The 27,572-nt window shown below is 45.5% G+C and overlaps 1 protein-coding gene and 1 pseudogene across 6 annotated transcripts in view; both read left to right on the top strand.

Annotated features, from left to right (window-relative positions):
• Positions 1 to 264: 264 nt before the first annotated feature.
• The window catches only part of FAM219A (family with sequence similarity 219 member A), a 54,916-nt gene continuing 27,608 nt past the window's right edge, over positions 265 to 27,572 (top strand). For 2 of the 6 annotated variants that reach the window (XM_047699649.1, XM_047699646.1), the window contains exon 1: positions 268 to 781. In XM_047699649.1, coding sequence (XP_047555605.1) covers positions 407 to 781 — 375 coding nt within the window. In that variant the 5' untranslated portion in view covers positions 268 to 406. Of the gene's footprint in view, positions 815 to 27,572 lie in introns of all 6 variants that reach the window. The other 4 variants (XM_047699648.1, XM_047699645.1, XM_047699647.1 and 1 more) reach the window with 4 other exon arrangements.
• On the top strand, positions 16,067 to 25,957 carry LOC125083700 (ATP synthase F(0) complex subunit C1, mitochondrial-like; annotated as a pseudogene).

Raw genomic sequence — 27,572 nt, 5'->3', positions numbered from 1 at the left:
AGAAGCAGGAAACACCTCAACACTTGGAACACCTACAAAATGCTCTCTTGCCTGAGGACAAGGAGTTTGTCCCCTCGATCACGCACAGAAAATCTGGATTCTTTTTCAATTCAATTCCCAGTCGCAGGGGTTCTTGGGGACAGCCGTCGTTGTGGGTCCCAGCGCCCTTGCAGTATAGACTCGACTCCTCCCTGACGCGGTTGCCTAGCAACCAACCGTTAGCCAAGGCGCAGGCGCCTCTGACGCCCCCTCCCGGCTCGAAGGAGAGGCGGGGCTGGGCGCACAGGGAACCTCCGGCTCCACTAAGACCCGCCCCCTCAGGAATAATACGACCGGCGGCAGCGCTCATTAGAGCTCCCGCATGTGGGAGGGGCTGGAGCACACAGGCACTGCCTCCTCATGAATAATGCAAGTTCAGGCGGTGTCCCGGACCCGGAAGTGGAGTTGCAGAGTCACCGCAGTGGCTGAGCTGCTGACAGGAGGCGGCGGCGGAGGAGGAGGCGAGGCAGGACCTGCGGCTCTGCCCGGCCACGGCCGCGGTAGCACTAAGGCAAGCCCACGGAGCCATTCCGGCCTCAGCCACGAACCTCGCTCCCCGCGCCCACCCCTCCATCTGCCCGGACGCTTGCCCGCCCGACTCTTCCCGGGCGGCCTAGTCTGCACCACCCACCAGACTCCTGGGGCCGCCGCCCCGCGCGGTCCCGTCGGCGTCCCTGGCCGCGCCCGGCCCCCGGCCCGCTCGCCCGCCGGCACCATGATGGAAGAGATCGACCGGTTCCAGGTGCCCACCGCGCACTCGGAGATGCAGCCGCTGGTGAGGGGGCGGGCGGCGGGCAGGCCAGGACCGGGAGGGGGCGCTGCCCGAGGGGGAGGGAGGAAATCAGGCCTTGGTGACTGCGGAGGGAGCGCCTTGGGATGGGGCAAAGGGAGCCTTGAAATCGTATCTTAGCGGAGGGGGGACTTGCTGGACAAGATAACCGTAGGAGAATACGCGGGTGACAGCAAAGAGGCCTATAAAGGCTCAGGGCACCGTCAGCAGAGACAGGCCAAGGGAGCTTACGGGGAGGGCCGTCGGATGGAACGTTTGGGGCACAATGGTGCACACTGCCAGGGGAGGCCCTTAGCTGGGAAAGAAAGGGAACTGTGGTGGGGCACCGCCGCCGGCAGCCCCAGGGGCCTGGAATGAGAGGTGAGGAGCCGCTTGGCCCTGGAGGCCCGTGATGCCTCCTGTGGGCCAGGATCAATTAGGGTAAAAGGGACTGGGAATAGGCCGGCAGAAGAGGAGGGGGTCTGGCCCTCCAGTTCGCTGGTTACGGATGGGAACGTGGGGCCGGGGCCAAGGACCGGTGGAGGCAGGGGGTCGGTGCAGCACCCCTGAATTCCGTTCCTCTCCTGAGGAGAGCGCAGGTAGTCTTAGGCAGGGGGTGCTAGAGCCGGGATACGGAGGAGAGAGAGCAGCGGGGAGGTGGAGAAACAGGGGCGCGGATGAGAGAGCTCGGGAGCCGACGGGAGAGGGGGCGGGGTCGCGGTCGCGGTGGAGCAGCCTGTGGCCACCCTTTCGGAAAAGCCCCCAGCATCCTCGGCCTACGTGCATTGAGTCTTTGCTGGGCGCCCATCCTGCCGCCTGTCCGCGGTCGCGGAGTCTGGGAGGAATGATGTCATCGTTGCCGGCAAGGAGGGGATGGAAGGGGGATGGCGAGGCGGGAGACCGAGGCCAGCCCTATGGGAGACCATGCCCGATGGCCACCGCTCAAGAGGGTTACCTGACTGGCTTGTACATCCGGCCGTGGGCAGCGGGGCTAGAGGCGCCTTGGCTGCCGAGCCAGCAGATACAGGGAGAGGGGGAAGGGAGGGAGTGCCCTGCTCTGTTCACTTTTCTCCCTTCCTCCTTGGAGCCTGAAGAGGAGCTGGAAGGAGACAGGGCAGGCCAGGAACCTGAAGGTGTGGATGCCCTATTCTCTGAGCTTTGCTGGAGCGGAGCAGAGCTTTCCAAAGCTTGGAGATCTGGGGCTCCCTAAGGCTCCTCCTTCTACGTTAGGCAGAGAGGTGAGGAATAGGTTCCACTCTTGGGCCCTTGGGCCCCTGGCTGAAGATGTGCTTTGTAGCTTCCTGAGCAAGTAACCTACCCATTACAGCAGACCAGCCAGATATTGGCAGGGACCTATGACCCACTGTAAGCCACACCTTTTGGAGGGTGGTAGAGAGAATTATTAGGAGGCACCTATGAAAAGGTAAGTGGCCTTTTCCCCTTTTTATGACTACTTAGTTCTAGAAGCCCAAACAGAGAAGCTTTACAGAAGTGTACAATATTAAAGTGGGGAGAGAGATGCTGATGGACTTTTTTCCTAGCCTGATGCCATCACTGGAATGTTTGGGGGCCAGAAGATCCTGATAAGAAGTCTGTCCCATGAACTTGAAGAACTTTTAGACTGGCTTAAGAGAACATTGCTTTCTGGAGTACCTTTCCAGCCTGGCTTGTCAAACTAGATTGCCCTTCCAGTTCTAAGAATCTAATCAAGAATCAAAAGGAGGGTGGATGAAGGAGGAGGAGGAGGTCCAAGTGAGTCAGGAGAAGAAAGCAGTGAGTTGGTTCTTGCCTCCCATCTGGGGTTCCTAACAAGGTAGGCAATAGTTGTCCAAGGAAAGGGGGGAAGGGATGGGGTCACAAGGCCTTCTTAGTTTTCCTTGGCGCCTTTGTTATTGCGTGAAGTTCTCAATGATAGTTTGAGCCCAGAAGACTCCTGAGGTGCTTCTGGTCTATGTGACTCTGGAGTAGAAACACTTCTGCATGAAGGCACTTATCAGAAAAGACTGCCTTTAGACACTTTTCTTGAAGGCTAAAGGAGCATTTCCCTCCAAGAGGATACTTTGTTGAGGTTAATGAGAGCCTTTTGGAAGTGGCAATACAGTCATCCCTCCATTTGGGGGCATAGACATCGCCCTGTAGACTTCTGCCTCTTAAAATCTGTTCTCAGGTTGGATCCCCAGACCCCCTTAAATGCTCCGTGTATTATTGAGACCAGCAGACTCTTGGGTGGAGTTTCTGAAAGAGCCTTTGTTTCAGGGCATAAAGAATCAAAATGGTATACCACAGAAGAGAAGGGCAAAGTGACTCTTTAGAGGTATTTGGGTAGACCATAAAAACTAGGGTCCCAAGTTTTTATGGTCTTGAACTCAACTGTGACCTATTTCATTTTTTGCCATTATTTATTGAGACCTCTAGGAAGTCTCTCCTCTTCTCTGGATTCAGTTTTCTCATTTAGGAAATGAAGACAAACTGTCTCTTTAAAATTTAAACAATAGCTCCTCACTCTGTCTTCCAAGGAACATCACAGGGAGCTGGTAGCACTATTTTAGCTAATTCATTCACCAAATATTTATGTAGTATCTGCTCTGTTCCAGATATTACATGAGGTATTGGGGACACAGTAGTTAGCAACACAGATACAGTTTGGCAGAAGTTTATTGTTCACGCTTACTCCTTCAATGTAAGCCCCTCTGAAGGCAGAGTGGGGGCTGTCTCCTTTAGCCCTAATGGAAACAAGGACTGAGCCGTCCTGAGGCAGGCCTGTCACTGGGACGCCATCATTAAATAACCCTCCCTAGCCGGTAGTGGTGGAAAGAATCCAGAAGGCATTCTTTACTTGAAAAGCTCTTCTAGGGAAGAAGATTTTTATTTATTTATTTATTTTTCTTATTTACTTGAAAGAGAACCTCAAGCTTGAAAAGGAGGCCTAAGGGAGTGGCAGGAGCTGGGAGAGAAGTCACAGCCAGCAGATCTGGGTGTTTCCAAGGTGCTAATTTAAGCATTAGTTCTCAGCTAGTGGGAGGAAGAGGAAGAGATCCCTGCCCTGTTGTTGTTGCTGCTGCTGTTGCCACAGCTGCATGGAGCCTCCTGTCTGGGATGGGAGTTTGCCTGAAAGGAGTGGCTTCCCTTCTTTTCCCATCACAGTTATTTAATTGGTCTGGCTGCCTGTCAGCAGCTGAACCAGGCCTGGGCCTATCACTGAGAGCTCCCCAGGGTCTCTTTCTGTCTCCTCATGAAAGGTATGAGAACTCCTCTTGGAGACCTAGTCCCCGTGCTCCAATCCTGCTGTGTTCATTTCCTAGACAATTCTGAGTGTTCTGAGCACTCAGATTTTCCCAAAGACACTGCCAGGGATAGGCATACCCTGTACTCAGTTCTGTGTACAAGCCCTACATGCACCTCACTGATCTAGGGAAGCTCCCAGTTGTCCAAGTCTCTCTGTTGAGCAGTTGGATTGCATTTGGGCTGTTGTTTGTGTGAGCAGCAGGGATAGGCTCTCTGGCCCTATATGTCTGTTGGGCTGATTGGTGCAGCCTCATAGTCTTTGTCTTCTCTTTGGCTGCAATTAGGAACAGATTTGTTGCAAAAAAAAATGAAAACAAAACAAACAAACAAACAAAAACCAAATAGTGCTTTTAAGAACTTAATAATGTCAGGCAAAAATCTTACCTCCTGCATTCTCAGAGACCTAAGAGATCAGGAAAGGGAAAAAAAAAAAAAGCGTATGGCACCAGATGGGGTCTCTGTGTGCCTGAAAGAATTACTAGACTGTTCTCCCTGAAACCCATATAATCTGTTAACTCATTTGTTTAGTTCATGAGCATATGCTCATTTCCGGGTATTTTAAGGATAGAGACAAGTGAGGTGTCTCTAGTAGGTGACCAGGAAAAGGATGGGCTCAAACAGCTATGGGAAGCTTCTAGATATATGTCAGGAAATAGTGGAAATCCATGGAGAGTGCTCCTGGAAATAGTGACACCTCCCTTGGGAAAAGATGAGGAATGCTGAAGTTTTGACCATTTGACCACATGAGTTTGGAAAGATGTCTCAGACTCCTCCTGCCTCTTGACACTCAGAGATGGAGATGGTCAAGACAGTAATTCAGTGAGTAGGCCATAGCAGCTCCTGAAAGTGGTGGAGAGAACGTTGTAAAGATAGCAGGAAGCCACTGTAAAAAAATTGACCCATGTATATTTTGTGGCCTGGGAGCCTTATGTTGCCTTCTTGTAGTCTGATGATTTTTCAGTTTAAGGGTAGATTCTCCTAGTGGGTCCATGTGGCTTATGACCCAGTAGTATTTCCCAGGTTCTGGGAAGAGGCACATCCTTCCCTCTTTTCCTGTATTGCAAAGTGAGGATCAGGTTGGCTCAGATCTCCCACTTTTCCTTTACTTCTCCTCTCTTTAATCAACAAACCTGAAGAACCTACTTTCTGCCAGATGTGGTGCCTGGCTTAATAACACAGAATCATGCTCGCTTCAGGGATACACAGTCAAGATGGATTGAGGTGCTGCAGGCAGTGAGCACTGCACTAAGTAAGAACCAGGTCAGGCAGGGCCAAAGGAAAACAGGAAGCACTCTCATCAAGTGATCAGGGAAGGCTTCATAGAGGTGTCACTGCTGAACGGGTGCTTAGAAGAAGACTAGCTGCTTGGCAGACCAACAAGGTGAGGTGAAGGCAAGCATTCCTGCCAGAAGCATGGAAGAAGAAACAAAAGGGTGCATTTGAATGAATGAAGCATTTAATTAGAGGAGTAACATGATCAGCTTTGAGTTTAGGACTATCACTCCAGGAGTGGATGAGAGATGGGAAAGGTGAGATTGGAGGCTGGGAAACTACAGTGGAGGTGGTGCAGTACAAATCCAGGCAGGAGCTGATGAAAGCCTACACTAAAGCAGCAAGAGAGGAGGGACCCATATACAGTTACGGATAAAGTGGAATAAGTAGGATATGGTACCTGTTTGGAGGTCAAGGATGTGTCAAGGATGAGTCCCAGGTTTTTAGCATGGATATCTAGGAGGAAAGATGCACTATCACCACCCCCAGGAAATTGAGGGGTGTCTGTGTACGTCTCGGGCTTCAGGGACTGCTTATGTGGGAGAAAGCTGCTGTTTTTCCTTGCTCTGCTGTTGAAACTGCATTCCTGGGGTTATGAGGGACCCTGGAGTCCTGGAAAGTCAAAGACCAGAGTGATGCTGGCCCCAACAGCCTCAAAAAGGATACTGAGAAATGTGCTCACCTGCCAGTGACTACTTTTCCCCTGACACCTGCTCTGATGAATGCAAGCGAATTGGTGGCAGCAGGGAGCCACGGTGTGGTGTTGTTGTTGTTGTTTCCCAGCAGCAGTCTGATGAAGGAAAAATAAAATCCTTTGTTGGGTTAGAGAGTGTTTTATGTTACAGTTTCTAGCCTGGCCTTTTACCATCATCCTGGTTAAGCTTATAATGGTTTTCTCTCTAATTGGTTGAGCTGGGCTCCTATACTGATTTTTTTTTTTCTTTAAAGATTTGATTCATTTATTTATTTGAGAGAGAAAGGACATGGAGGGAGGAGCAGAAGAAACAGACTCTGTGCGGAGCCCAACACAAGGCTCAGTTCCAGGACCTTGAGATCACAACCAGAGCCAAAAGCAAGAGCCAGATATTTAACCGACTGAGCCACCCAGGCGCCCCTCACTGATTTCTTTTAGATTAGATGTGTGTGTTAGTGCCTCACCTCCAAGAGTCAGAATGGAAAAGGACACATTCTTGCCTTCTCTGCACTTGGGATAAAAGCAGTTTCCAGGCTGCTGTCTTCCAGGCAAGGTATGCATGCCAAGGGGTCATGCTTCTGGAGTGAGATCGCTCAGAGGTTATTTGTCATCTTCAAGGCTCCAAGTGTAGTCTCTGTAGGCAAGTGCTTTGATGGGTAGCTGGGTGTCAGGCTGAATCATTTTCAGCCCCCAGCTGCCTGCTGCTTTTGACTGACTATCGCTCAGATTGAAAAGAAATGGAAAACAGAAGGGTGCCTGGGTGGCTCAGTCAGTTAAGTGTCCAACTCTTGATTTCAGCTCAGCTCATGATCTCAGGGTCGGGAGATTGAGCCCTGTGTTGGGCTCTGTGTTCAGTGTAGAATCTGCTTGAGATTCTCAATCCCTCTCCCTTTGCCCCCACATGCACGCATACACTCTCTCTCTCAAATAAATAAGTAAATATGTAAGGAAGAAAGAAAAAGAAATGGAAATCAGAGCCTTCTTCACTTAAATCTGATTCACCCCAGGGACTCTCTCCCCTTCTTGAAAGGGCAGATAGAGCCTTGTGTCTAGGAAGGATATAGGAGACTCAGCTTCTTAGGCTTAGCTGCTTCATGCCTTCCAGTAGACCCTGGGAGAACTGGTACAGGGAGACTTAAAGGGGACAGGAAGAGGAGAATCAGGCTAACAGCAGATACCCAGAGATGTTGGCTGAAGAAAGCAAGAGGTGTGGCTAAACAGGCTCTCAAGTCATTGTTTCCTAAGGAGACTCCAATGGGAATATGGCCATCTGGGCCAGAGAAAGGAAGGAAGGAAGGAGGCAGAGCTGAGACCAGAGCTCTGCTCTGGAGTTCAGAAATTGGCACATGACCTAAAGGCTTCACTGTGGGGAAGCCAAGTGAACTCCTGGACTCTAGGAAGGGACTGTGGAGTGGGGAAGTCCACTAGGAAGGAGACCCAGGAGGTCTGGCCTGGGGGACTTGGAGACAGGAGCCAGTAGGAGTTCACTCTAGGTCTTACCTTCTTAGGAGCCAGTTCAAGCAGATCTGTACTTGCATTTGTTGTTGTTATTGTTGTTGTTGTTGTTATTCAGCAATGTCAAATTGAGGATTAGTTCGTTGTGGTTTTTGAGGGTCAATTTTAAGTTTCTGTGATGATGATGACGTATGTGTGTGCATAAGATGGAACTAATGGCCACAAAGGGTGTTTGACCATTCTAGCTCCGAGGAGTGGAACTATGACAAAAGGCCACACCCAGGCAGAAATGAGCCCAGGTACTGTGGTACCTGGCCTGGTTTTCCCAGTTTTCATCACCAGACTCTTGATTGTCATAACCAGAGTCTACCCCGTCTATCTATTTAAAACAGTACCTGAAGGGGTACTTTAACTAAGATTTATTGAATTAACCGCATCTAAATCTTGGAGTGAGAACCGTATGCATTTAAATATGGAGTTAGCTTAAACATAATTATGTACAAGTTATAAATGATTTATAGTTCCCCATATTAATTTCCAATTTTATCCTTATAAAGGAATTGGTGAAGCCATCAGCCAGTCATGGCTTAGGCTAGCATTTCTTTGGTATAATTAGCCTTAGCTAATTATACCAAAGGACTTAGCACTAACCCTTTGGTATAATTCTTAGAAACATTGATCCTTTGAGATAGTTTATGGGGGGATAAAAATGATCTATAGACAAATTCCTTTGGGGAAACACTACACACTCTATTTCATCACAATGTTAACTGGTATTTTAAAGGCACTGAGAAGTCCTGCATTAAGAAACTTCTCCAGCTTTGTTTAACCCAGTGTTTCACAAGCATGTGTAACTATGGGACCTTTTTTCATGTTACATCCATTAACATCTTACAGAATGAATGTGGCTTATGGAATATTCTTTGGGAAACGCTGTCTTAGAAATAAGCCTCTCAGGGCATCCAGGTGGCTCAATCAGTTAAGCATCTAACTCTTGGTTTCAGCTTAGGTCATGATGTCAGTGTCCTGAGATCAAGCCCCACGTGGGACTCCATGCTCAGTACCCAGTGTGCTTGAGATTCTTACCCTCTCCCTCGCCCTCTGCTGCTCCCCTCTGCTGTCTCTTTCTCTCTCAAATAAATAAATAAAATCTTTATTAATGGGGCACCTGGGTGGCTCAGTGGGTTAAGCCTCTGCCTTCGGCTCAGGTTATGATCCCAGGGTCCTGGGATCGAGCCCCACATCGGTCTCTCTGCTCAGCCGGAGCCTGCTTCCTCCTCTCTCTCTCTGCCTGCCTCTCTGCCTACTTGTGATCTCTGTCTGTCAAATAAATAAAATATTTAAAAATAAAATAAAATAAATTAGTCTTTCTTCTGATTCAGTCTAGGTTTATAGTCTCTCCAGTTCTTTTGAGCCTCTTTTGTAATCCATGCCACTTTGCCTATGCTAGTCTGTCATGGAATGCTGTTGCTTTGTGTCAGGGTCCAGTATTGCCATCAACAGGAAGTTCTTAGTGAACTTTGGTCAAAGCAAAAGCAAACACCTAGTGCCTAGTTTTTCTCATGATAATGTTAAAGGGGTTTTACTTCCTTTCATGTCCGTACTAAATGTTGGTCTGGTGAAACCAGTATTTTTACCATTAACCTCTTTTGGCAGCTTCATTGAGATATTGAGATATAATTCATATACTGTACACTTTACCCATTTAGTACTTTATGTTTTGAATCTTTGTGTGGCTGCTGCTTGCCTCAGTTCTGTTTCTCCTTTGTAGCTGTGGGCTGTGCTCTGCTCTTTTGTGTTCTGCTATGCAGGAGAGAATATAAAGATTATAGTCATCAGAAAGAAATCTCCCATCAGAAGGAATCCCATCTCAACTGGGATTCAAGCTGAAAAAAATGATTCCCTGATTGGGTAGGTACAGTAGTACCTACCTCAGCACTTCTCTGTAGTACCATTAAATATGCCCCCTGGTTGCAGTAGTTCAGGAGGCATTCCCACATCATCATTTTACACTCCCTACTCCATGGGCTATATAAAGCATGAATGATAGGCAGGTTTCACTCTTTATGCCAATGACCATTGATTAGTAGTGGCTGCCTGGAGCTTGTGTTAAGGTGGATTCTGAGGCAGAGTCCTGGTTCAGTAAGAAAGAGTGACATGGTTGATTTTCCACATCTGCTATGGTCTTCAGCAGGGGAAACATCATTCCTGCTTGCCATCCTGGCAGCCCTGAGCCCTGAGTCATCATAGTTATCCTAAGCAAAGAACTCAGGAAAGGAGGAATCTTGGAGATATTAAGCAGCTCAGCAATCTATCTCATGGTGGGGCTGGAGTCTTATGATATGGCTCTTTAAAAATGAATGGAGAAAATTGATATATCCTACCCTCGTATTCAGCATGGATTTTTGAAGTATTGACTTCATATAAATTTAATAATCCTTTGGAAATAGGCCAGGCAAGAGGAAGTAACCTTGACTCTGCTGAGCTAGTAAGAGGGGAAAAGAGGCAGATTTAGGAAGAGCCCTCATAAGTACCATATAAGTGGCTGGCCACACTTCAGATGAAACTATAAGCCCTTGACTAAAGGATCAAGGAGAAGGAATAGGCTACAAGAGGAGACCCTTAAGCCAGCAGTTACTGGAGAAGAAGGGCCCTGCTGTGGACTATACAGCCTTACCATTCTTTTTCTCTCAGGCTAAGCAAGCCCTGCATTTTCCTTCTGCCATTTTCCCAGAAACTGGTTTTCAAATCTCCAGTTATTCTGGCTGCTGTAGTGGATTTTTTGAGTTTTTCATCCCTGGAACCAGACTTCTCCATGCAATCTGACCAGCGCAGATTATTGTGGGGCAGCCACTATCCATAATATTGATACTGTACTTCTATTATCATCAGTTGAGGTTTCATGATCATATTTAATAGGTGTGCCTATTGTTATATTGAACTCAAGATACATCTGAAATAGGGCATACCTTTGCCTTAGCAGTGTAGAATCAAGGCAAGAACCTGGAATCACATCTTGGGCTAGGCTGGCTCCTAATACAGGTAAGGGTCCACTGGTGCTAGTGAAATCATAGTTTCATATTCATTAGAAACTATTCCACATGTATGTAATTGATTCTTACTCTCAGAGAGGTAGCTGGCTGAATTCAGCAATATGGGATTTGAATCTGGGTGAGGCTATGTGATTAGGTAGCCTAGGGTAGTCCTTCAGAGAGCTAGTACTTAGGTGGACAGAAAACTTCATGTCAGTCTACTATGTGACATAGCCATGAACAGAGCTAATGTGCTGTTGAGCTGCATTCGGGCCCTAGGACTTCAGGTCATTGGAGGTGACAGGTCAGTGCCATCTGAAGTTCTTATGCTGATGCTGTTATTCAAGAGGGAAATCACTGAAATGAAGGAAGGACTCAAAACCTCACCATGTGAGCACAGTTGGTAGAACTGAGGCTGTTCAGCCTGGGGGCAAACATAGTTGCAGGGAAAGCACTTTCAGGTTTTCAAATGCCTAAAGGACTGGAGTTAAGAAAGGAAAAATAGTTAGACTTAATATTACCTGTGGCTTCACAGGGAGGAACCCGGGCCTTTGGTTTGGGAGTGTGAACATGCTTCTATCTCTGGGCTTCATTGCCTTTGTTTCCTGTGATAGCAGTTCTTAAACTAGGCCAGAGGCCAGGGCACTGGAAGACATGTTCCTCTCTGCAAAATGCCACAGTAAAGTGGGAGCTAAGAACAACACTCTAACAATGAGCATGGCTCTATCATATGTGTGTAATATAAACATGCCTAAATGGGGGCGCCTGGGTGGCTCAGTGGGTTAAGCCGCTGCCTTCGGCTCAGGTCATGATCTCAGGGTCCTGGGATCGAGCCCCGCATCGGGCTCTCTGCTCGGCAGGGAGCCTGCTTCCTCCTCTCTCTCTGCCTGCCTCTCTGCCTGCTTGTGATCTCTCTCTGTCAAATAAATAAATAAAATCTTTTAAAAATAAAATAAACATGCCTAAAAAATCCACTATAGAATGAGCAGCAACTCTCCTACTTTTCCGTTAATATGTGTTTGCTAATGTTTCCTATCTTTCAAGCCCATCACAAAAATGCCACCTTCTTCATGCGTCCTTTTCTTTCCTTCAGTTAGGTATGAACTCCCCATTCTACCTGTCCTGTGGTCCAAATACATTCTCTTTAGATTGTGAAGTTTATGGGTGCAATTATCCTTATTGTAAATTCCTTTTTTTTTTTTTTTTTTTTTTTTTTAGAAACAAGCAATTGAGCAAAGGGCAGAGAGAGACAAACCAAGAACTGGGATTTTTTTTTTTTCAAAGATTTTATTTATTTGACAGACAGAGATCACAAGTAGGCAGAGAGGCAGACAGATAGAGAGAGAGGGGGAAGCAGGCTCCCTGCAGAGCACAGAGCCCGATGTGGGGCTCGATCCCAGGACACTGGGACCATGACCTGAGCCGAAGGCAGAGGCTTTAACCCACTGAGCCACCCAGGTGCCCCTGTAAATTCCTTTCTAAGGTAGATGAAATGATGTTTCCCAAGGACCTGAACCACCTGAAATAGATTGGGAGAGTCATTTTTGCCCATTTTACAGATATGCAAGCAGAATCCCAGAAAGATAAATAGGCTTGGCCATAACCTGGCTGGAGGTTGATGTGGCCTAGACTAGAACCCAGGTATCCTGACTCCCAGGCCCATGATATTTCCTTACAATTTGGAACCTAATTAAGTTCTTTTGCATCAACTTAAGCTTCTCCACTGGCTTTTGAAGCATCTACACTGGGCTTTGCCCCTCCCAAGTAGCCATATTTTTTACCATTCATGCCAATTTTCTGGTAGGTCTTTCTTTCTAGTAGGTCAAGCCAGGCCCCTCACCTCCTCTTGTCTGTTGATATCTTGAGGCCTTCTCTCCTCCTTTTGTTTTTTTAAAGTTTATTTATTCAAGTAATCTCTATACCCAACATGGCGCTCAAACTCATGATCCTGAGATCAAGGGTCACATGTTCTTTTCACTGAGCCAACCAGGCACCCCAAGACCTCCTCTCCTCTTAAGAATTCTCTCTGCCCTCCTCTTCTGCCTATCCCACTCCTATCTGTCTTTCAGACAGATATAAACTCCCTTTCTCCAAGAAGCCTTCCCTGACTATTCTAGGAAAGCTCTCAACCATCCCCAAAGCCTCTATAACCTCTAGCATGAAATTTGATAGGCATGATATCCTAATTTGACGGATCCACTTTGATGTGCTATGTTGTGACTCTCATCACCCCAACACACATTTTAACTCCTTGGCAGATCGTTCTGCCACCAAAAATTAGAGTCTGGCAAAGAAGAGACTTGCTTCATGAAACAGAACTACAGAAGAGTGCAGCTGGTTTCTTTAAAGATGAGTAAAAAAGGAGAGGATGTTGGGAGGTGATTCTATGATGGCACCAGTAGAGACCCAGAGGAGAATGAGTAGGTGGGAGTTGGTGAGTGGAATAGAAGGTACATGTGGGGAATTGTGGGAGATCCAAGGGAATACATGGATGGGGGCACTCATTCGTTATTCAAAAAATACCATTGTCTGGCGCCTGGCTGGCTCAGTCAGTAGAGCATGTGATTCTTGATCTCAGGGTTGCAAGTTCAAGCGCCACACTGGGTATAGAGATTATTTAAAAATAAAATCTTTAAAAAGTATACCATTGGGCATCTGCTATATGCAAGACACTGTACCAGACACAGGGAATACTATGACGAATAAAGCAAACATGATCCCTGCCTTTATGACTGGCAGTCCAGGGGGAGAGACAGACACGAAACAAATGAAGTGTGTACACAAAATCACAATTACAAACTGACAAGTGACGGAAAAGACAAGAACAAGGTAGCATGGGAGAGGATAATAACGCCTTACACATTAGATTGGGGAGGTCAGGTACGGTGGCAATGACAAAGTAATATTCGGGGCAGTAGATCAGACTGTGTAACTCTTGGTCTCAGGTTGTGAGTTCGAGCCCCATATTGGATGTTGAGATTACTTAAAAAGAAAATCTTTAGGGGCACCTGGGTGGCTTATTTGGCTGAGCATCTGTCTTTGGCTCAGGTCATGATCCCAGCGTCCTGGGATTGAGTCCTGCATTGGGCTCCCTGCTCAGTGGGGAGCCTGCTTCTCCCTCTGCCATTCGCCCCCCAACTCCCACTTGTGCTCTCTGGCTCCATCTCTCTGTCAAATAAGTAAATAAAATCTTAAAATCTTAAAAAAAAAAAAAAATGTTTGAGCTCAGATCACAGAATGAGAAGGACCTTGAATGTCCTGACACAGAGTGACTTACTGCATGTTCCCCCTTGGAGGGAAGGGGCTCCCAGATTTGGTAGTCTGAATCCCTTACAAATTGACCTTTCTGCCTCCCCTCCCTTTGCAGCATTAGGTAAGTTTTCAGGAGTGAGGGACGTAGGAGAACATAGGAAGGCTGGTCCAGCTTCTCTCCTGTAGGTAGCATAACTGATGCTACCAGCTTTGTTGTGAGGCTGCAAAAATTATTAATAGAGTTGTGATGTGTACTATTTAGTGAGCAATTTGACTCTCCTACCTGAGTCTTCCAACGTTGTATGACTTGCACACATCCTCCTGGAGATGGAAAAAAATATCTGGAGCTCTTGGAAGGAGGAGAGTGCAAGTCTGGATGGCTTGTTCTTTGTGTAGCAGGCATGGGGTTCCCATTCTCCTTACCAGAAAAGCCAAACACTATAAGCTATTCTGTCCAGGGGCAGGCGTGCCTCTAGTGAGAAGGCCAGTAACCACATTGGCATGTAGATTGCAACAGCTAGTGAGAAGAGCCTCTATTGGACCTCTTGCAAATCCCAAAGGTGTTTCCTAAGGATTTCAGCTTCCAGAAAGTCCTTTCTGCCCTCAGCTGTCCTGCTGCTCCAGCCCTGGGCCAGAGGATACCATAAACTCAGAGAAAGGCCAAGTGGGGATAATGATGTGGGGAGGTAGTGGTGGTAGTTAGTGGTTTGGGGAAGAGGAGGGAGAATTATGTGGAGTCAGGAAAGGAGACTAAGTGGGGAGGTGATAGTCAAGGTAGCGAACAGTGGCACCAAAGGGAACGAGTCAGGAACCATCTATCAGCCTCCCTATAAATTTCCTGGTGGAACCTCATGTTTCAGATTCTTTATTTGCTAAGGGACTGAACTACAGCAGGGAGACAGTCTCAGGGAACTCCCATGAAAGGAATTGGGGCTTGAGGGGCTGATCCTTGAGGGGCTGTGGAGATCAGAGTGAGCTAGTGAAGGGCACTGGCCTCAGGGCAGGAGTTGTGCACAACAGTGGTAGGAAGTCGGCTGGGCACATTCTAGCTCTACCACTTTTGTTGTCTAGCTCTACTACTTTTAGCCAAGCTCCTAAACTCTTTCAGGCTATTTATAAAATAAATAAGATCATGTACATGATGAATGAACTGCAAATTACTGTATCATTTCTGATCTAAGGGTTGATGGTGATTAAGGGGTTGGTGTTTTCCATTTTCTGTTGATGGTTCCCAAGGGGAGCTTTTATAGGAGAGGGTGGAGAGATGGCTTATTCTTCTCATCATCAAATGAGAAGAGTCCCTGGCCTCCTTTACTGGGCCATGATGAGACCAGGCTAGAGATGGAAGTGCTCTGTGCTCTCACTGATTCCCAGAGGGGTTCCATTGACTGGAGGAATGGAACTGCCCCTCCCTGTCATGACTGCTATAGCATTCTTTTGGCCAGGTGGGGCCTTCCTGAAAAGCCCCAGTACTGATGTTGGTGGAGGGTGTCCTGCTGCTGTTTCATTTCCCACAGGGCCAAAGCTCAGGGCTCCAGAAACATTTGGAAAGGTCCACATTGCTGCTCCTCTCCCAGCGGGAGCTAGGGAAGGTGTTTTCTAGTCTGCAGAACTTCTTCAAATTTTTTAAATGGTTTGTGATAGAAAATTTTAATCCTGTACAAAGTAGAGGAAAAAGTAAAAAGAATTCCCTGGTACTCACCGAGCTACAACAGTGATCAACCCTGGGTTGCTCTTCTTTCCCCTATACCCCACTGGATTATTTTGAATAGTTGTTTCATTTATAATCTTCTCTGTCTCATATTTCTGCAAACCCATTCTGCAAACTGGTAATTATATCTCAAGGTCTGATTAGATTCGGATACAACTTTTTGTGAAGAATACTTCTGAGGTGTACTGAGTACTTCCTGTTGCATCATATCAGGAAGGAGGCAGAGGACTCAGGGTTGTCCTACCTTCTGTGAAAGTCAGATTAATTAATGGTATAGTTAGACTTGTAGCTCCATCATACACATTCCCTTCAGCCTTTCACCTAATGTTTTGAGCAGCCATTGCTGGTCTGCCTCAGTGCATTATTTAATCAGGATTTTCCTGTACATTTACATAGCAAAGAATTCCTGTTACTTGTAGCCTACAGTCTTTCCCCGCCACCCCCCACCCCCACACAAACAGGTATTACAGATATCCCTAGGCCTTTGTCCTTTAAGGCCTACTTATTTCACTACTGCCCTTATCCTATACCTTCATTTCCTTCCTTATCAGCCCAAGATGGCCTTAGGATATCTGCAGACCAGGTACTCACCCAGCTTCACTGAAGACCTTTATTTCTCTGAGGGAGGATCCTTACTTGGAGTCTGTTCTCACTGAGACAATACTCTCTCTCACATGAAGTTTCTGGGTCTGTTCTCTTTGAATCTTGCTAAGCCCATGCTTGAGCATGGGGAGAGTGAAGGCAGGTCTAGTGTTTTCCTCCTCTGGGAGGGAATTCAGCAGGGGCTGGGTTTATTTTACCTTCCCAGGGATTTCTAAGCAGCCTTCTTCTCTGCTGAAGACGGTCTTTCTCACTTGTTTCCTAAGCTTCCTGCCCCAGCCTGGGCTCTGGCAGGGACCCAGGCCTGATTTCCTGTTTAGCTGGGCTGTGGGTTGGGAGAGTTGGAGGAGGGGAGGGGCAGTCAGCTCTAGCACTTTTAGGCTCTTTTCTCTTTCCAGCCAAGTTTAAAAACCTACGAGAGCCAGAACAGAGCCATCACCTTCTGGTATTTTAGCATTCCTGTTCTGTTTAAGATCCCCACGCTTAGGGGCGCCTGGGTGGCTCAGTGGGTTAAGCCGCGGCCTTCGGCTCAGGTCATGATCTCAGGGTCTTGGGATCGAGTCCCACATCGGGCTCTCTGCTCAGCAAGAAGCCTGCTTCCCTCTCTCTCTCTCTCTGCCTGCCTCTCCGTCTACTTGTGATCTCTCTCTGTCAAATAAATAAATAAAATCTTTAAAAAAAAAAAAAAAAAAAGATCCCCACGCTTAGTTTCTCTCCTTACAAAGAAAAGATTGTGGAGACTGTCTTCTGGGCGCATGTGCCCCCAGCAAACACAATGCATGTACCATGGGTGCTGTGAGCCAGCTAACCAGAAAGGCACACAGAAGTTGAGAGCTGCTTCTTGCAAGGCTGAACCCACTGCTGCCCGCAAGAGTACTGTACCTCTACCACCCCATCTTACTAGCTATTAATCCTTTGTCACCAGGTCCAGTGCAGTAGAGAATCCGTTGGGGCAGAAGTCTGAGATGTGCAGGTTGGCTAGGGACTTGGCCATGCAACAGTCAGAAAACATTAGAAGTTCTGTAGTGACAGCCTATCACCTGTAGAGGATTTCTGATGAGAGTCTCATAGCCCTGAATGCCCCACTCACATTCCTCTTCATGCCTAGTTCTTCCTTGGGCAATGAGGATTCACAGGGCCTCATTCTGTCTTGAGAAGAGACCTGTTGCAGATTACTTTTTTGCTCCTTTCTCCCAGGTGACTACAGCAGGAATTGTGTGAAGACCTGTTCCCTATATTCCCTATGAAAGGAGATAGCAGAGGAAGGTGTTGCCAAGTAGTAGGGGTACCCTGTGCAGCCCCTGACATTTCAACAGCTTCCCTCTTGTTCTTATTATAAAGCCTCAAATCCTGGGCGCCTGGGTGGCTCAGCGGGTTGGAGCCTCTGCCCTCAGCTCAGGTCATGATCCCAGTGTCCTGGGATCGAGTCCCGCATCGGGCTCTCTGCTCAGCGGGGAGCCTGCTTCCTCCTCTCTCTCTGCTTTCCTCTCTGCCTACTTGTGATCTCTGTCTGTCAAATAAATAAAATCTTAAAAAAAAAAAAAAAAAAGCCTCAAATCCTTAACATGGCCTGCAAAGCCTTATGTGATCTGGCTCCTGCCTCCTCCAGCTCACCTTGTACCACATTTACCCCCATCACTGTACCCAACCTTACTGGCCTTTCCTCTATTTCTCTGATGTCCCAGGGCCCATTCTGTTTTAGTGCCTTTGCACATGTTCCTTCTGCCTGGAATGCTTTCCCTCTACCTTCTACCATTTTGGGTTCACTCTTACTCATCCTTCAGATCTCAGTTCAGCTATAATTTCATCACAGAGGGCTTCCTTCAAACTCTAGACATTGTCAGTGGCCCTCTTCTTATTGCGGTTTTTCCTTTATAATTTCACATATGTTTGTATGATTACTCTACTCATATGGGTCCTTCTGAAGGCCACATTTCACGAAGGCAGATATTATATCTATTTTTACTTCCCATTATGTCTCCTGTGCCTTGTAAGGTGCCCTGCACACAGTAAACATTCACTAGATATCTCTTGAATGAATGAATGAATGAATGAGTGAGTGAATTCAATCTTATCTCCTTTGCTTAGTTACTCCATGTCATATCCGACTGTCATAGTCAACCCTACACCCTGTGATGTGTCCCCAGCTGCTTATGGGCACTTACTAGGTGTTTTCCACCAGACACACATTTCACTTAATCCTTTCAACAATATGAAGAAGGTATACTCTTAATCTACAAAGTGAGATCCAAGGTCACACAGCTAATAGCAAAACCCTTATTCAAACCCACTTGTGAAGGCAAAGCCTATGCTCTTAAGCATAACACTACACTGCCCCCTTTTGGCAGTTTGGAGAGTTGTCACAGGGTTTTTTTCTGTCACAGGGCTTTTTCTGTCACAGGGTCCTGGTTAATTTCAACCCTAAATCAATAATTTTTGGAACTTAAAGCCCTAAAATGATTCAGTTCCAGCCTTTCTGCTTTTAGCCCAGACTGTGGAAGTATACAGGGAAGAGAATTCAACCTGGACTCCCCAGTGACCCAGGATGCCTGTGTCTTCGGGTCTGTCTCCCATCTGTTTTCCTTAGGCCCTTTCTAGCCTCGAGGGCTTAATGCAGTGTCCTATTTTAAAGAACAGAAAGGCCAGCTGTTAGAATGGCCTGATCGACAGTGTTCTGGGGAATAAACATGGCCTGATTAAGATTCTAGGAAAGATCATTGAGAAGGGGAGGGTTTGTCTTTCTGTGATTTAGTCACTAAAGATAGAGTTCTGGAAATTGGCTTCATGGCTTTCCTAGTAAACTGAGACTCAGGAAGAGGGCAATATCTCTTGCTGTTGATTAGGAAAACTTCAGTTAGTCAGTATCCCCAGCTCCTTTTTAGTGGCTAGGGAATTTGGGACTGATGAATACTGTAGACTAGATGGAAACAAAGTAAGCGAGGAAGAGAGCAGCATGAAACAAAACAGAACAAAACTCAGCTACCATTTGTTATATGTGTCAGGCATGCTGTGAACCATTTTACATACACAGTTTCATGTAATTTTAACACTGGCCCTGTGAAGTGGGTGATACTACATGCCTAGAAGGGAAAGGGATGTTAAGAAAGGTAATTCGCGGGACGCCTGGGTCGCTCAGATGGTTGAGCATCTGCCTTTAGCTCAGGTCATGATCTCCAGGTCCTGGGGTCGAGCCCCACATTAGACTCCCAGCTCACTGGGGAGTCTGCTTCTGCCTCTCCCTCTGCTTGTGACCTCTCTGTTTGTTTCTTTCTCAAGTGAATAAATAAAATCTTTTTTAAAAAAGGTTTTAAAGAAATGTAATTCACCAAAGGTCATACAACTGACTGTCATAGAACTACTCTAGGTGTTTCTGACTTAAGAACCTGAGTACTTTGCACACCCTGTTGCTGAGAGTATATGCTGCTGCAGCCTCTCTGGAAAAACAACTAACTGGCAGTACGATGTGTGCATACCCATTGACTCCCTCAGCAGTTCTACCTCCAGGAATTTATTAAATTAAAGAAATAGACAAGTGTATAAAGACTTTTTAAATAAAATATTATAGTAGCTATAAATAAATAAATAGTAAAAATATTATAACATTAGAATAGTTATAGTAGATGCAACATTATGATGATGGGGGAGGAGAAAAAAAAAGAAACAACATGAATCTCCATCAGTGGGGACTAAGTAAATAAATCATGATACATCCATCCCACAACAGACCTATAGGCAGCCTTTTATTTTTATATTTTTTAAAGATTGATTTATTTATTTGAGAGAGAGAGAGAGAGCACATGTGCATAAGCAGGGGGAAGAATAGAAGGAGAGGGAAAGAAGATAGACCCTGCAGGGCTCTATCTCAAGACCTTAAGATCAAGACCTGAGCAGAAACCAAGAGTCAGAGGCTTAGCTGACTGAGCCACTCAGGTGCTCCTTGGCAGCCTTTTAAAAGGAGGAGATAAAATCTAATATAAGATCTAGCATGGAAAGATGTTCAAGATATATATCTTTTTTTATTGTGGTAAAATGCATTTAACATAAGAGTTACTATTTTCATATATCATTTGGAATATGGATGATATGATTCATCTTTGCCTACCCAGGAGATAGAGCTTTTACCTCATAATTCCCATATTTTTCAATCAAGTACGCACATCAACAAGTTATTGAGATGAATTGGCTAAGGAAATGCTGCCAGATCCCTGGATGCCACCCATCTGTACAGTCTTGCTTCTGCTGGACACCCCATGCTCTAAAGTGGACTGGCGGCCACACTTGACTCAGTTCTTCTCACTTCCTTCTCAGGTTCTGCAGAGCCCTGTAGCTTTGGGGAAGCAGAACGTTTCTTTGAAAAGAGAATGCCATATTGCCAATCAGATACATTTCTGTTTCTTATTTCCTTTTTAGAGCTCTCCCACAGTCTCACTTTCACCATAGAAGAGAAGCAAGGGAACAGAATGATTCTCATATTCCCCAAGTTAAAACCATGACACTGATGTGTCAACATTCTGAGTGGTTCTCTTTGGCTTCTGGCCTTCCTCCCATAAGTGTTGCTGCTCATTGTGGTTTTCAATATGGTGTTTTAATGAGTAAAGTAGGAAAGAGGTCAGGAAACTTGGGACCTAGCCCTGGCTAGGAGACATTAGGGAAGCCGATTAGCCTACAGGGTTTTAGGTTTTTTCCTCTCTGAGATTGGGCTAAAGCATAGATGCTGGATTTTTAGGGCAGTGAAAATATTCTATATGATACCATAATGATGGATACATGTCATTTTACCTTTGTCCAAGCCCATAGAATGTACAAAACCAAGACTGAATCATAATGGAAATGATGGTCTTTGGGTGATTATGATGTATTATTGTAGGTTCATCAGTCATGACAGATGTAATACATGGTGGAGGATGTTGGTAATAGGGGAGGCTATGCATATGTGGCAACAGGGATACATGGGAACTCTCTGTACCTTCCCCCTCAGTTTTGCTCTAAACATAAAACTGCTTTTCCAAAAAAAAAAGAAAGAAAGAAAGAAAGAAAGAAAGAAAGCCTTTATTTTTATTTTTTATTTTTTTTAAGATTTTATTTATTTGATAGAGATCACAAGTAGGCAGAGAGAGAGGGAGAAGCAGACTCCCTGCTGAGCAGAGAGCCTGTTGTGGGGCTCGATCCCAGGACCCTGGGATCATGACCTGAGCTGAAGGCAGAGGCTTTAACCCACTGAGCCACCCAGGCACCCCAAAAAGCCTTTATTTTTAAAAGAGATGCTATTTCTATCTCTTAGGATTGTCAGAGATTTAATGAGATAATAAGAAAAAAGCTTTGAGAGCCTACGTTGCAATGCAAACATAAAGATCTATATTTTTCTGGACTTAATCTTTTCTGACTTGCATTATAAACTTTTAATTCAAGAAGCATGTCTCTAAATCTGTTTGCTGTGATGTAGCAACTTAATAGAGAGATAGGAAAGATACTGAACAATCTGGAAATCCACTTCATTCTTAAAATCAACCTGAGGGGGGCACCTGGATGGCTCAGTCAGTTGAGCATCTGACTTCTTCAGCTGGGGTCATGATCTTGAGGTCCTGGGATTAAGCCCCAAGTCAGGCTCCCTGTGAAGTGGGGAGTCTGCTTGTTCCTCTTCTTCTCCCCCTGCCCCTCCCCTGCTCATGCTCTCTCTGTCTCTTTCTTTCTCTTTATTCTCTCAAGTAAATAAATAAAATCTTTAAAAAAAAAAACAATCTGGGAAAGGCAGAGGGCAGAGGAGAGTCAGAGACTCATTCTGTTTTAACCATTTGGCATTGTTTTAATCATCCCCATTTAACATACATAGCTTTTGTAAGTTAAAGGAACTAATAGAGATTTTTTTGATGGATTAAAATGATAGAGTTAGAGGTAGAGATAGAAACTGGAAGTCGTCTGCACATAGAGCTAACAGCTGGGGCAAAGAGAACAAAGGATTTGGAAAGATGAACAGTTGGAGAAGCAACCAGATTGTCAAGTTGGGCCATGTTGTTAAAACTACTGAATCCCAGGTCAAGGAGTTTTTAAGTGATAGGAGCCATTGAAGGGTTTTGAACAAGGGAATGATGTAATGAGAGAAGTGTTTAATTCTCAGAAGGGTAATTTAAGAGTAACGTGTAGGATGAGTTGGAAGAAGAAGAAACGGGATAGGGAGATGAGTGGGTTACCACTGCAGTGGTCCTGAAGTATGTTGATAAGGATCTGAAGCAGGATGTTGGTTTAGAGAATACAGAAAGAAGGGGCTCCTGGGTGGCTCAGTGGGTTAAAGCCTCTGCCTTCAGCTTGGGTCATGATTCCAGGATCCTGGGATTGAGCCCCTCATTGGGCTCTCTGCTCACCAGGGAGCCTGCTTCCCTTCCTCTCTCTCTGCCTACCTCTCTGCCTACTTATGATCTCTGTCTGTCTAAAATCTTTAAAAAAAGAGAGAGAGAATAAAAAAAAAAGGAAACGAAAGGAGAAAAAAGAATGTTACTATATGTTCATGATTAGAAATATAAGGAGGAAAGAGGTAGATTAAAATGACCCCCCAGGCACATCAAAAGGAGATAGAAGCCAACTTGAAAAAGGTTCCAGTAGCCAAAGCTGGAACAATTTGAACGACAAAATAAATTATGGTAGTATTGGATTATCACCCCCAAAATAAAATAAATGTATATTAGTCCATACTGATATAAATAGTTCAACAAATAAATAAATGAGGGAGAAAGAACAAATCTTCAAGAATTATGATATTTATATAATTTAAAATTTTATTAAAATTTATTTAAAAGTAGTTTTTTAATAGAATGAGAGAAATTTAAAAATTATCCTTAGAATATCATAGTAATAATTGCTGCTGTTAGGATCCACTGATTGCTAAAACTAGTGGGTGAAACTTTAAGGAGAAATAAGAATTTGCATAGCCTATAAGAACTTCTACCAAAATATGTATTAATTACTCTAGTCATCTTAACATATGTCCACAAATTCTTTTATACTCCTCTAGGAAGTGGAACTCAATTCTCCTCCCTTGAGTGTGGCCTGGACTTAGTGACTTGCTTCTGACTAATGGAATATGGTCAAAATAAAAGAAAAATAGAAACTTAAGTGGAGAAACCTGGTAAACACTTCCCTGAATGATTAAAATTAGTACCACCAACAATAAGTCATATACCCCCTGATAGGCTGTGATACAAGGACAGATCACCTAGGTGGTATTCTTCCCCAAAATCCATAACCTCTGTCTAATCATGAGAAAACAAAGCAAATCAAAATTGCAGGAATTTTTTTTTAAGATTTTATTTATTTATTTGACAGAGAGATCACAAGTAGGCAGAGAGGCAGGCAGAGAGAGAGGGGGAAGCAGGTGATGCGGGGCTCGATCCCAGGACCCTGAGATCATGACCTGAGCCAAAAGCAGAGACTTAACCCACTCAGCCATCCAGGTACCCCAAAATTGCAGGAATGTTTTAAAAAATACCTGACCAGTACTCCTCAAAAGTCAAAGTTGTGAAAGTCAAAAAAAAGAGGAAGAAACTAAGGAGACCATGGAGACATATCAATGAAATGCAATATGGAACAGAAAAAGGGATTTTAATGGGAAAACTGGAGAAATTTGCATAAAGTCTATAGTTTAATGAATAGTATTGATTTGTTCAATGTAGAATTGATCAACGTACATGGCTGCTAACATTAGGGTAAGCTGTGTGAAGAGTATACAAGGATTCTCTGCACTTTGTAATTCTTCTATAAATATAAGACTGTTTCAAAATAATAAGTTTCTTTAACAACCTTTTATGTTTTGAGTTTATTTAACTGGCAAAGTGGTTTGTGCCATTAACAAGATAAAGGTAGTCAACAGGAAGAAATAGACTGGGGGAAGGGTATGACATCAGGGCAAGTAGTAGGTAGTTGGAAATGTGGGTCTGGAGCTTAAGAGGTCAGAGCTAGGGATATAGATTTGGGTGCAAAACCGAGAGAGAGATATTTGAAATAATAAGTTTATAATATAATACTATATTTCCACATGCTGAGAGAGCATGTGGAAAATGAGTCAGTGAGCACACTAAGGAGAGGATCTATGTCTAGAGTATCAGAGAAAGAACAGTAGGGAGGGTAGTCGGAACAGATAGGGATAGGATGTTTTTACAAAAGCCAAGGGAAAATAGAATCTCCGGAAAGATCTGGTCAGCACTGTCTACTGATACTGAAAGGTAATGGATGATCACCTGAGAAAAGACCATTGCATTTTATTTAGGAACCCATTCTGACCTCAAAGAGAATAGGGTTAGTAAAGCAGGTATCTCCATACCAGGTGGGGTGGTGGGCATAGTACTCAAATGCCCGGGATGTAGACAGTGAGGAAGTAGGCTTGCCTAAACCAGACAAAGGGACTTGTGGGTGCCAAGAGGTAAGGAACACCTGGAAGAGAGTGGGACAGGAGAGTGGGGCACTCCGGGCAGAGAGGTAGGAAGTTCTGGCTAGAGGAAGCAGGCCAAAAGGCTGGGGCCCAAAGTTTAAGAAGAGGAGAGAACCTTGACCAAAAGAAGCCCCTGCCATTTCCTGGCTGCGGAGCTCAGGCTGAAAGCTAAAGCCCTGGATCAAGAACTGCCTTTTTTCCCCTTTCCGAGCTAGGAGGCCATTTTATTTCCCAAGTCCCAACTATCTTCACTGTGGCCTGGAAAGTTAGGCCAGTTAGAAGATGAAATAAACTGAACATACTCACCCTCTCTCCAGCTTTTCTCTGAGATGGAGAATAGTCTGGTTTTAAAATTAGGCATCAAGCAGTATTAGAGTGATTTCTGGTGTGTGTGTGTGTGTGTGTGTGTGTGTGCATGCGCGCGCGTGTGTGTGTGTCATGTGTAATAAAAGCTGCCCTTTATTGACTGCTTACCAGGCATCAAGCACTGTAGTTAGCACTTCATATACATTATCCTATTTAATCCTCCCAGCAATCTTTTGAGATGGGTACTATTATTTTCCTTATGTTAAAGGTGAAAAACAGGGTGGGAAAGCTGAGCACTGAGACCTAGAACTAAAGTGGGGAGACTAAAGAAGTACAGGCCACTGAGGCACTACTCATTCTTCCAGCTCTGATCCGCTGTTGTACCAGGGGTCCAGTCGAGTGTGTGCCTGCCTCCTTCCTGGGTAGGCCAGAGATCCTGTCTAAATAGCCATCTACAGCAGCTCCTTACTCCTCAAGTGGCCAGATGGGTGTCCAGATCACTGTTGTCTCCCAGGACATTGACACAAGTGACCAAGTGGTGCTGGGGCCACTACAGTTGGTGTGACTGGTTCAGGAACTTTGGAATAGTGTTTGGTAGCTTTATCCTTGTCCATGCCAGAAACCCATCTCTCAAGCAGCAGCTCTTCTCCTGTGCTATTCTGGGCTTTACCCTCTCTGAGGCCATGGGGCTCTTCTGTTTGATGATTACCTTCCTCATCTTCACCATGTAGGCTCTGTGAGGGTCTCCTACCCATCCTGCTGCTTTCAATTCCAGGCCATGCCTATACCAGAGTGAACTAAGCTTTACCATCAAACACAGTATCTCTCTAAACCTCCCCCCATACACACCAAGAAATTTATGAAAACCAGATCCAATGAGGTCAGAAATTTGATCATGATCACACAGACAAGTAAATGGCAGAGGTAGAACTTACTCTAAGATTCATACTTTTAACCACTGTGCTATACTGGCTTTTACTAACACTTGTAGTGTGGGTGTGTGCATGCACACGTGTCATGCACACACGTGCATATGCACAACACACACACAAAAACACACACGCAAGGGCCCAGGCTGTGTGGCAAGAAGTTAACATGGTATATAGCTCTGGATGGTAAGATTTAGGGTGATTTTTTTTCTTCTTTTGTGCTTATCTTGACTTTTTTCAGTGACAATATATTCCTCTTAAAATTAGAAAAAAGCAATATTTTATTTATTTAAGTTTTAAGTTTTGGTATTCTTTGCGGGATTTCTGTAATATCCGTGGTGAGAACCAAACAGTACATTATGCTAAGGTGTGGACAAAGGAGACTGTGCCTTCTCTGTAGCATTATAGGCTCTGCAGTGACAGAGCAGAAAATCTGGCCTCTGTGTGTGTGCATGCATGTGTATGTGTGTGTGTACTTGCACATGTGTGCAGCGACCACTGAGGTGAGGGGAGGAGTGACTGATCTGTCTGAGGATGTGCCACATGGAGACCTCTTTCCCTTCCCTGTGACCAGCCACCTTGTCCCTGAGCCAGGCCCATTTATTCTTGAGCTCCCAGAGGAACTGGGAGATACTTCTTCACAAACACCAAGATCCTCAATTTCAACCTCATCCCTTGTTGAAAGTCTGGCCAGCCAACCAGGCTGCTAGCGAGGAGCCCAGGCTGCACCCATAGAGAGTGATTTGAGTTATGGTGGAGCTACTTCAGGCAATGGGTCCAAACAGAGATGGACAGAGGGTAGCCAGTAGCATTTAAGGTCGGTATTAACTAGCATGTGAGGCTCTTGTCCAGAGGCTCCAAGATCTTCAGGTGGAGGCGGTTCAGGACCTTGGACAGCTCCTAAAGGAGCCCAGTCTCTGTCAGGTCTGCAAAGCCACAGCGCCCAAGTCCTTAAGGCCCTTTTTATTTAATTTTGAATAGCTTTCTTATACATGTCTCTGACCTCTTCTGTCTCCGAGATCAGTCCTATGAATCCAGGGACCCCCCCACCTTATCCTCTCCAGCCCTTGTCCCACCTTCCTCCACACGCATCTAGCCTGACTTGAGGTCTTTCTTGAGGTTACCATCGCTCTGAAGGTGAAATAAGCTTTCAAGACAGCATCTGAGCTGTCCCTGGGCAGGACTGCAGGATTTCAGAGGGAGGAGGTAAGAATCCAGTGGAACAAGGGAGTGTTAAAAGAACCTTTGGCTCTAATACCCCTGCATTCCGATCTTTAGTCTTGTGTGTGAGGCAGGGGAAACTAAGGAGAAGCACTGAGCAGAATTCAAGGCCTGAAGCTAGAACATTTCATGAGCTATCACCGTGCAATCAGTCTGCCACTGACTATGCACTTAATTTAAAGATACTCTTTTTTTTAGAGAAAGAGCATTGACATAGGTTGTTGGGGGCAAGTGTAGCAAGTAGAAGCAGAAATGAAACTAGTGACTCCAGAGGTTCACAGCCTGCCACCCCCACCCTAGCCACACACTTGGGCCCTTGGCAAAAGAGAGTTAGATTAACATTGCAGAGGGGTTTCCTTCCTGATTCCCCAAATCATCCAGAGGAGGGGTTTGTGAAGAATCTGGAAGGGCAGAAGAATCGAAGTCACCTACTAGGGATTGGATTTTCTAGTTGAAAGCTCCTTCTCTACTTCCAAGCCTCTTCCATAGCTAAATGAATCAAAGCCAACAGATGAGGCTACTGTGCTCTCACTTGGATTGCCTTAGCTGGTGAGTGAGGAGGGAAGGTAAGTTTATCTGGACCGAAGG

The sequence above is a fragment of the Lutra lutra genome, chromosome 13, assembly GCF_902655055.1.
Source record: "Lutra lutra chromosome 13, mLutLut1.2, whole genome shotgun sequence".
In the NCBI taxonomy this organism is placed as follows: Eukaryota; Metazoa; Chordata; class Mammalia; order Carnivora; family Mustelidae; genus Lutra; species Lutra lutra.
The sequence above is the reverse complement of the archived record's forward strand: the minus strand, read 5'-3'. Positions and strand labels throughout refer to the sequence as shown.